The 11,107-nt window shown below is 43.3% G+C and overlaps 1 protein-coding gene across 1 annotated transcript; it reads left to right on the top strand.

Moving 5' to 3' along the window:
- Positions 1-1,113: 1,113 nt before the first annotated feature.
- On the top strand, positions 1,114-1,593 carry LOC308246432 (large ribosomal subunit protein mL50-like; the record flags this gene model as incomplete). The annotated part of the gene is made up of 1 exon (XM_080664641.1): positions 1,114-1,593. One exon carries the CDS (start codon positions 1,114-1,116, stop codon positions 1,591-1,593), a length of 480 nt encoding a protein of 159 aa, XP_080520767.1.
- Positions 1,594-11,107: the final 9,514 nt, after the last annotated feature.

Here is an 11,107-nt window from a genome sequence, read left to right as displayed (position 1 = left end):
GATCTGCCACCCCAGTTTGAATAGGAAAGTTCTAATGTGTTAGGCAAGGGATTCATCAGGACAAAAAGGGAACACTAATGATATGATTAACACAAAGTGGAATCTGAAGACATGATTAATGCTTAAAGTGGAATCAGAGCTGGGTTGGGGCTCTGCACATCAAGTACCCTTTGTGGCCTTTAACTACTGTGAGCTGTAAACTTCAGGGCTGTATTGTGGCATTAAGGGGCTATAGGCATGGTGCCTTTATGGATTCCTTCCTCCATAAAAAATATAAGTAATTATATTTTATAATTATTTTGGTACAAAGATGAATATAATCCAAACTGAATTCATTATTATTATTTAAAAATATTTTTTTCTTCTGATTTTAAAAGAAACAAAAATTAAAACACTTTCATGGGACATAACTGTATCATGGGCCCTATGTACTGTATCTATTATCCTATATAATAATAGATATAATAATAGTTTAATATGCTAAGTGTCTGGTCGTCCAGTCAACTGTCTAACCAATCAAAGTGTTATATGCTAATGATATGCTAAGGCTGCTCAACTGCTTGCTATAACGTGCCCTGACCACCAGGGGACAGTCAATCGGCAGGTTAGCTTGCTGCTGGGGTTTGGCCAATCGGGACTGAGCTAGATGGTCCAGACATGCCCAGGAGCCCTCCGGTGGTCCCTCCCCAGGTGGCCAACCTCCTGTGTCCCTCCCCGGCCCTGATCGTGCACGGGTGGGGTCCTTCGGCCTGGCCTGCACCCTCTTGCAATCCAGGACCCCTCAGGAGATGTCGTAGAGCTGGTTTCAGCCTGATCCCACAGGCCAGGCAGAGAGACCCCACTGGTGCATGAATTCGTGCACTGGGCCTCTGGGGTCTAATAAATAAGTTAACCTTAATGGGTCTGATACTGAACCAAAGTCTGTGTGCCTGACGCTTTGTACTCAAAACATCAGAGTTTGGAGTAAGGAAAGGTTTATTGATCTAGAAGTTGCCAACTGAGAAGATAGGAGATATAATGGTACCTCAAATCTATCTTACTTGCTGGACTAGGTTAAGGGTTTTTAAGTGGTAAAGGGGAACATGGAGCTCTGCTGTGTAGCTCTCCGTAGAGATGGTGGCAGTTTCAATGCCTGGCGTTTCAAGAAAAGGCCTCATGTGGATAATCGCAGGGGTCCCACGTCGAGAGTTTTGGTCTCTATTCAGAGACCAGAAAAAGCCAGTGGTAGCTGAGACAGTAGAGGAGGTGAAGAGAGAACCTATCCTGGTGTGTCCACCCTTACGAAGTCGAACATACATATCACCTGAAGATCTCCAGAGTCGTTTGGAATGTAGCATCAAAGACATTTTTGGCTCATCTGTTTCTAGCAATTGGCAGGACATCTCCCTGGAAGATGGTCATCTGAAGTTCAGTTTCTTGTCACATTTAGCTGATGACTTGGGCTATGCCATGCCTAACTCCAGGCTCCACGAAATGTGCAGGGTCAGAGATGTTCTTGAGTTCTATAATGTGCCTGTTCAAGATAGATCTAAATTTGATGAACTTGTGGCCAGTAATCTGCCTCCCAATATAAAAATCACTTGGGGCTACTGAGCAATTCAGAAGAGGAATTGAAATTATTGTAATCATTCCCTCCCCCACTCAACAAGGAGGCTACCTATCAGACCTTTTGATACTTTGGAATACTATCAGAACTGTTCTCTAAAACCACTTTTTCTGTGGAAGAATGCATTATTTTTTTCTCATAACATCATGAATTGACAATGAGATTTTCTTTTTTTCACATTTGCTGAAACTTTAAAAAATATAATCAGGTCATTAATAATTTATGAAAAATTTCTTCTCCAGACACTCTAATTAACTTGGGTTTAAAATATAAGGCTATGGTGTGTTCAGAAGTGGTTGTACTCTTCATAGGCAAGAAAATGTTTTAATTCTGTCAGTATTCTTAAATCTAAGGTAGTATTATATGCAGTATATATACAATTGAGGAGACAGATTAGATATGTATAAAACAAACATAAAAGTCTTGGGGGGGGATATTATAGAAAGATGTTTCCCTGTTTAGTTTATGCACAACTAGAAATAGTAGAGAATGATTCTGTTCATCCTGAAGTAATCTCTATTGAAATTAAAGTAGATTTCTTGAATTGTGTTGTGTTTTTTAATTTTTTTAAAGGTGAAATTTGTTTTTCTGCCTTGCCATTTCCTTAGTGTAAGTATTATAAATGAAAGAAAATATGTGCCAATTATTAAGTGCTGTGACTTTTTCTGTAACAAATATACCAGATTCTATAAAAAGAAAAAAAAAAGGGAGAAGTGTATGCAGAAGTGCTGGTGGGACAGGCTTTAATTGAAGGACTTCCGAACTTGGCCATTTATGGTAAAGGGGCATCAACACCGGATCTTTCTGGAAAATGGATGCTTGGCTTCTGTAAAGGTCCCAGTGCTCAAATTCTGGTTATAATCTGTTCCTTCAGTTCCACTGGGGGGTGAGCAGGGATGAGACTTTGGTTCCAGGTACAGCTGGAAGCCAAAGTTCTCTCCTCTGTGCATGCTCCTGCTGCATGACCTGTGGTCTTGGTCTGCTGTCCCTAGGAAACAATTGGCACCCTATCAAACAGCGCAGGACTATTTTGAGCTGGCTCTGCAGTTATAGGACTTTTAGACCAACTACACACATCTGCCATGAGAAAGAACTTCACCGAGATGGAGCTATCTAAATTCCTAAGAAAGATAAAAAGGATATTTTAAATAATTTATAGTTTTTTATTGATTCCAGAGAGAGGAAGGGAGAGGGAGAGAGAGTTAAAAACATAAATGATGAGAGAGAATCATTGATTGGCTGCCTCCCACCAGGGATCAGGCCTGGCCAGCCCTTTCGTGCCTCTGTACTTCCTGTCAATCTCTATGTGCTCTCCACTTTCTGTCCTTGGCTATCAGGGTTCTCTCCAGCTTGTCTTCAGTTGCATATTCAGGATGATTTTAGTTGTAATTATAGTCTGATTCTGGTAGAATGTTAGTGTAGCTTCCACTTAATCCACTGCCATCTTGGAATTCAGATAAAAATATTTAACTGACTTAAATTTGCAAAGCATCTCTCTTTCTGTGGCACTACATTGATATCAGCACAGGAATTAATTCAATTTGTTCATTCCCCTCTCTCCTGCTTTCCAAATTGTGCTCATTTGGATTTGTCATGAATTAAAGAAAAGGGTATAACATTAAAAAATATTTTTTTATTGATTTTAGAGAGGAAGGGAGAAGGAGAGAGAGAGAGATAGAAACATCAATTAAGAGAAAGAATCATTGATTGGCTGCTTCCTGCATGTCCCCTACTGGGGATTGAGCCTACAACCCTGGCATGTGCCCGTGACCTCCTGGTTCAACCACTTATCAACACTGGCTGGGCTAGGGTATAATATTTTAATGGCTGTTTCGTTAATTACAAAAAGAGGAGTTTTGAGACTCTTACTGCAGGAGGAACCTAATTACATTTATAGTCAAGGGCCTGTAGTTCTGCTCCATTTTCATCTCCAGGTATTTTGTTCTTACAGTTACAATAATATAAAACAGATGCAGTGTGGCCTCTGTGGTTGAAGGGAGGTTGGCAACCTGCCTGCTCAGCTTCTCCTCCATCCTTCCCTGGAGGCTTAGGACACCTCAGGAATATAAGGGACTCAGTTGGAGTCCCCAGTTGAACCTACAGTCCCCACCACACTTTACATATGAGAAACCAGAAGTCCAGAGAGTATGATTGTGTCTTCATTTAAAGAAATAATAAATTTTCACCCTGGCCAGTGTGGCTCAGTGGTAGAGGGTTGGCCCATACACCAAAGGGTCTTGGGTTCGATTCTCAGTCAAGGGCACATATATTTAGGTTGCAGGTTCGTTCCCTGGCCCTGGTCAGGGTGAGTGCAGGAGGCAACCAATTGATGTGTCTCTCTCATTGATGTTTCTCTCTCTCTCCCCTCTCCTTCCCTCCCACTCTTTCTAGAAATCAATGGAAAAAATATCCTTGGGTGAGGATAACAAAAATAAAAATAAGTATAAATAAATTTACATGTGTTTCCAGATATTACAACTAGCCTGCTTATTCTAGAATTAAAATAGAACTAGCCAGCCTATTAGCGCCAATACTTGCCTTTCTTTCAGACAGAATGGTTTGTCACTTTGTTACTCTGAATGCTTTTGATCCCAGAACCACACCCTGATTTCCTGGAAAAATAGAAAGGCCGGAATGGAATTGTCAAGGCAAACAATGTCTTGCTACCCAGGAAGAGATAATAATAGCACATAGATACTTAGAATAAGCAGGGTCAGGCCTGGTTCTATACAGTTTTCCTGGCAGGGATAGGAGGTGGGTGCCATCTTATATGTATTAAAGGCACAGAGCGTGTCAGTACCTTGTCTATGTACTGGTTATTCCATTGTAGAGTCAGGCATGAGCCCAAGCAGTCTGCCTCAGCGGTCTGACTCTGAATCCCTCTGCTATGGGAATAGCCTTGAAAGTTCCCATCCCAGTAGTGACATTTTCTGCTTTTGAAAAAAATTATTTTCTCTTTCTTTTTCACTTAGCTTCTGCTGCCTCTTCAAGGAACTGAGTAACTTTTCAACATCCTCCCTGGTCTACTGATACTGTTTACCTTACTCTTTCCAAATCCACCTGCAGACAAAAATTTAAGACATTGATCCTAATTATTCCTCACTTTTGTGCTCATGGGAAACTATTGTGATATAGTTTATTGATTTCAGAAAGGAAGGGAGAGGAAGAGAGATAGAAACATCAATGATGAGAGAGAATCATTGATCAGCTGCCTTCTGCGAGCCCCCTGCTGGGGACTGAGCCCACAACCTGGGCATGTGCCATGACTGGGAATCAAACTACAACCTCCTGGTTCCTAGGTCAATGCTCAACCACTGAACCACACTGGCTGGGCTATATTTGTCCTGTTTTTGAGCTTTAAATAAGTGCAACCTCATAATGATGCTTTTGTAATTATCTATTTATTATTAACAGGAAAGAAAGGGAAGACTAGATAATATAGGCATACCATTTATTTATTTAGTAGTGGCCCGGTGCACGAAATTCGTGCGGGGGGAGGGGGGGTGGGTGTTCCTCAGCCTGGCCAGCACCCTCTCTAATCTGGGACCCTTGAAGGATGTCCTACTGCTGGTTTACAGGGATTGGGCCTAAACCGGCAGTCAGACATCCCTCTCACAATCCGGGACTGCTGGCTCCAGCCGCTCACCTGCCTGCCTGCCCCTAACCACTCTGCCTGCCAGCATGCTTGCCCCCAACTGCCCCCCGCTGCCAGCCTGCTTGCCCCCAAATGCCCCCCCCCGCCAGCCCGATCACTCCCAACTGCCCCCCGTGCCAGCCTGTTCACCCCCAACTGCCCCCTGCTGGCCTGCTCACTCCAAACTGCCCCTTCTGCTATCCTGATCACCTCCAACTGACCCCCACTGATGGCCTGCTCATCCCCAAATGGCCCCCCTGCTGGTCTGCTTACCCCCAATGGCCCCACCCCCCACCAGCCTGATCACCCACAACTGCCATCCCATCCTGGCCTGATCACCCCTCGGCGACCCAAGCTCCCAGCCCCTTCTTTTTTTCTTTTTTCTTTTTTTTTCAGTGCTTCCTTGAGTGGAGGCCAGAGCCAGCTGGAAGCAAGTATCTGGGATTTATTTATCTTCTACAATTGAAACTTTGTAACCTTGAGCAGAGGCCAGGGCCGGACAGGGCGGGCGGGAAGCTTGGCTTCCTCCATTGCAGAGGCAACCCAAGCCTCCTGCTCGCTCCAGCTTCATGGCCGCTGCCATCTTTGTTGGGTTAATTTGCATACTCACTCCTGATTGGCTGCTGGGTGTGGCTTATGGGCGTATGGTCAATTTGCATGTTTCTCTTTTATTAGTGTAGATTATTATTATTATTATTATTTTTAATAAATCTTTATTCAGATTATTACAATTATTTCTCCTTTTTCCCCACATAGCTCCCCTCCACCCATTTCCCACCCCACCTTCTGCCCTTACCTCCCCCCCACTGTCCTCATCCATAGGTGTATGATTTTTGTCCATTCTCTTCATGAACCCCCCATACCCCTTTCCCCCTGAGAATTATCAGTCCACTCCCTTTCTATGCCCCTGATTCTATTATATTCACCAGATTATTTTGTCCCTCAGGTTTTTAATTCACTTGATTTTTAGGTTCACTTGTTGATAGATATGTATTTGTTGTTCATAATTTTTATCTTTACTTTTTTCTTCTTCCTCTTCTTTAAGAATACCTTTCAGCATTTCATATAATACTGGTTTGGTGGTGATGAACTCCTTTAGCTTTTTCTTGTCTGTGAAACTCTTTATCTGCCCTTCAATTCTGAATGATAGCTTTGCTGGGTAGAGTAATCTTGGTTGTAGGTTCTTGCTATTCATCACATTGAAAATTTCTTTTCTTTTTTTTTTTTTTTTAAATATATTTTTTATTGATATTTCACAGAGAGGAAGGGAGAGGGATAGAGAGCTAGAAACATCGATGAGAGAGAAACATCGATCAGCTGCCTCCTGCACACCTCCCACTGAGGATGTGCCCGCAACCAAGGTACATGCCCTTGACCGGAATCGAACCCGGGACCTTTCAGTCCGCAGGCCGACGCTCTATCCACTGAGCCAAACCAGTTTCGGCACATTGAAAATTTCTTGCCACTCCCGTCTGGCCTGCATAGTTTCTGTTGAAAAGTCAGCTGACAGTCATATGGGTGCTCCCTTGTAGGTAACTAACTGTTTTTCTCTTGCTGCTTTTAATATTCTCTCTTAGTCTTTTGCTCTTGGCATTTTAATGATGATGTGTCTTGGTGTGGTCCTCTTTGGGTTCCTTTTGTTTGGGGTTCTGTGCGCTTCCTGGACTTGTAAGTCTATTTCTTTCACCAGGTGGGGGAAGTTTTCGGTCATTATTTCTTCAAATAGGCTTTCAGTATCTTGCTCTCTCTCTTCTTCTGGCACCCCCATAATTCTGATGTTGGTACTCTTGAAGTTGTCCCAGAGTCTTCTTACATTATCTTCAACTTTTTGGATTTTTTTTTTTGCTTTTTGCTTTTTCGGTTGAGTGTTTTTTGCTTCTTTGTAATTCAATTCTTTGACTTGATTTTTGTGTTCCTCTTGTCTGTTTTTGGGTCTCTGTATAATATTTTTTATTTCAGTCAGTGTATGTTTAATTTCTAGTTGGTCCTTTTTCATATCTTCGAGGGTCTCGTTATATTTATCGGCCTTTTCTAGGATATTCTTAAAAAGCCTTATAACCATGGTTTTGAATTCTATATCCAGTCGTTTGTTTTCCTCCATTTCTTTCGTTTGTGATCTGATTCTTTGACGCTGCATTTTCACTGCTTCCCTGAGTTGGTAAGGTAAATTTGTGTGCTAGGTTTCCAATATGGCCCAGTGGGTCTGCCTCCCCAGTTAACCTGAGGTGGACACTCTTGGTGCACCCCTTTGTGGACTGTGTGTACAGCCTTGTTGTAATTAAGTCTTGATAGTTGTTGGTATCACTGGGAGGAATTGACCTCCAGGCCAGTTGGCTGTAAGGATCAGCTGTGTCTACGCTGGGAGAAGTTTGGTGCTGGAGACAGCCTTATAGGATTAGACTTGCCAAATTGCAATAGCCTCTGTGCTCAACTTGGATGGGGTGGAGTCTCAGTCTTGGCTTCCCGTCAGCCTTGCCCTTGCACGCACGTGCGTGCCTTCAGACCTGTGCCTTCCCCGGCTCCCGAGTCTCCGCCCGAGAGTCCAGACTCCCCCGACAAGAGCATGGGTCCCCAGGGGCTTGCCTGGAACTGGGGTTCACTGCAGTCAGAACTGGGGCTCAGTGCATTCAGGAGCCTCTGACTCCCTTCCACTAGGAAAAGCCTGTGGTAACCTCCGCAGCCTTTGTGCGCACTGGCACGCGCGCGCTTTCAGTCCTCCGCCTTCCCTGGCTCCCGAGTCTCCGCCCGAGAGTCCAGACTCCCCCCGTAAGAGCGTGGGTCCCCAGGGGCTCGCCCGGAACTGGGGTTCAGTGCAGTCAGAACTGGGGTTCAGTGCGGTCAGGGGCTTCTTTCCCCCTTCCGCCAGAGAAAGTCAGCCAGGCTCTCAGCCGCCCTTCCTCTCTGCGCGCACAAAGACCCTTTGCCGTACCTCCAATTCTATGTGAGCTTTTCTATTTCCTTCTAGTTGTAGAATTTTCACTCAGCCAGCTTTCCTGTGGTTCTGGATGGTGTCCGTTCTGTCTTTTAGTTGTAGTTTTGAAATTGTTGTGCGAGGCAGCAGTTTAGGTGTTTACCTATGCCGCCATCTTGGTTTCTCTAGATTATTATTTTTTAATCCTCACCCGAGTATACTTTTCCATTGATTTTTTAGAGATAGTGGAAGGTGGAGGGGGGGAGAGACCGAGAGAGAGAAAGAGAGAGAGAGAAACATCAATGTGAGAGAGACACATTGATGGGGGGGGGGGAGAGAGAGAGAGAGAGAGACATCGATGTGAGAGAGACACATTGATTGGTTGCCTCCCACAGGCTCCCCAACCAGGGCTGGGGATTGAGCCTGCAACTGAATACCTGCCCTTGACCAGAATTGAACCTGGGACCTTTCAGTCCATAGGCCAACGCTCTATCCACTGAGCAAAATTGGCTAGGGCTAGGCTTGCAATTTATATAGTTTTGTTAATTTAACACTCTCCCCTGCTGATTGGTGGGGGAAGCGAATGGGCAAAGGCAGTTTAGATGCATGTCCAGTAAAGTAAGTGATGTGGGATGGTGCATGCCCATCAATCACACCTGGGAGGGAGTCAGTGGCCAGAATGGGTGCGGCCACTGCTAGTACAAGAAACCTGAATATTTAAACTTCTAAACAAAGAAGCATCTCTCTTGGCTCCAGGTAGCAGGCTCTTGGGACTCCTGTTGCAGGAGGCTGTGCTCCCCTATGCCCACATGGTTCACAGCCATGTGGGACCCCCGCAATAGGCTAACAAAATTTAATTAGCTTGGATGCTGAACTACATCTGGCTTGTAACATGGAATGGAAGCTCTGGACAAGGGCCTTGCTTTTGGCTCTCCTGGAACCCCTACTGCGCCTTTTCCAGGACCAGCTTAAGGGACATGGGACTGTGGAACCCAAGGAATGTAACTTCACACAAATAAAGCCTTTTCCCACATCTCATTCTCCTGTGGGGGGCTTCTGAAAATTCTTATTTCAGTGGTACCCCAAGAACCTCACTTCCACGAGTGACAGATGAATTCACTTCTCTGGTAACAATGCCATTACACAATCTTTTGGTACTCTGGCCTTTCCTTCCACATTATTTTTTCCAGGTTTGTCCCAAACTTAAAAAATATATATCTTTAGTTAAGCTCCCTCCCCCAAACTTTTTTTTTCTTCAAAATAGCATTCCACTGTGTGAATGGTTTAACATTCAGTTACTGATTCTATTGCTGACAGACATTTGGAGTGTTTCCAGTTTTTTGTGTTTTTTTCCTATTATGAACACTTTTCCTAGGAATATTCTTGAACCTGAGAATAGAAATCTTGGGACATAGGGTATATATCCTAAGACTTCTTAGAGAATGCTAACAAGTGAAGCAAATTGATTGTACAAGTTTTACTCCTATCAGGAGTGTTTGTGAATTCCTATTGTTCTACATTCCTCATTCTTGCTAACACCTGGTATAGTTCATGTTTTGTTTCTCCCCCACCCCAATGGTGGTATGGATATTTCATTGTTTTAATTTATTTCCCTACTTACTAATAAGGATGAGCATCTATATATATATATATAAATGGTTAATATGCAAAGTATCCCCTCGGGAGTTTATGATGTGCGCTGACCACCAGGGGGTGGTGCGGAACGTGGCAGGTGACCAGCAGCAGCGATGGGGTGCTGAGGGAGCGAGGGTAGGAGGAGGCAGGGAGGCGGGGAGGCAGGGAACCTGATTAGCTCTGACCGCTGGCCAGGCCGAAGGACCCTACCTGTGCATGAATTTCATGCACTGGGCCTCTAGTATTTTCATAAATTTACAGGACATTTATGCTTTCTTTTCTGTGAAATGCCAGTATTTTTGTCCTCCCAACATCATTCTTTAAAATCAGACAGACATGTTAATAATGACTTTCATTTATCTCCTCCAGCTGTATGATACTCTGTTTATCAGCATTCCTAGTTCAAACCTAATTCAACAAGTGGCCCTCATTTGGCAAATGTGCCAAAAATCAAGTTTCCTAGAGATAAGTCAATGTGCCAAATAGCTCCCCTCTTCCTTCTGTATGTTCTATGGGCCCAACCATGACAGAAAAGCAATATTGGCATTTCATGATAGGAAACAGTCTAAAAATCCTGAACAACTCTTCAAAATAAATCATGATTGTCACAATAAAGTTGAGATAATCAAATAGTTATTCAGATTTTCAGTTGCTGTAGGGAAAATTTAAGAAGAGCAGCAAATACCTGAAACAGAAGAGTTCCAGTTGGAAAGCAGGACTTGTTGAATGGACAAGTGCCAGAGAAGTGGCTAATTCCAAACAGGAGGGAGTGGGAAGCATGGCTTTTGTGCAGATGTTGGGGCAACAGGAATTGACAGTTGAACTTACACTTGGTAGAAGGTAACTCAATTGGGATAGTAGCTGGAGATCCTGAGGCAAGGTGTTGAAGGTGGAACTTTGAACTGAAACAATAGATTAGCTGTCTTCTGCATTAAGCCTTCCTCTTCTGATCAAAGTGAGTGTGTTTTATTAATCATAACAGCATCTACATACTCTTAAAAAAAGTAACATAAATAACATATAAATATAAAATTATTGTATATATCATGTATGCAACCTATAATCAATATTTGGTTTGCACATATCATTGCTTCTCAAACTTATATGCAGAAGTATCCTGAATGGCAAAAAAAAGCGCAACCAGAAATTTCAATTATATTTTTACTCCATCCCCATCCCAACTAGTCTTCCAGTAAAATTGTCATGTGGCTTCATTAGCCTGTCTGTACATTGCTACTGATCCTAAGGGTTATATACACCCTGGGTAAAAAATAATCATATAAGGATTAGGGAAAACTTTACCAGTACTTAGGGCTGTTTG

This window comes from Plecotus auritus, assembly GCF_963455305.1.
Source record: "Plecotus auritus genome assembly, chromosome: 4".
NCBI classification, from domain to species: domain Eukaryota; kingdom Metazoa; phylum Chordata; class Mammalia; order Chiroptera; family Vespertilionidae; genus Plecotus; species Plecotus auritus.
The sequence above is the reverse complement of the archived record's forward strand: the minus strand, read 5'-3'. Positions and strand labels throughout refer to the sequence as shown.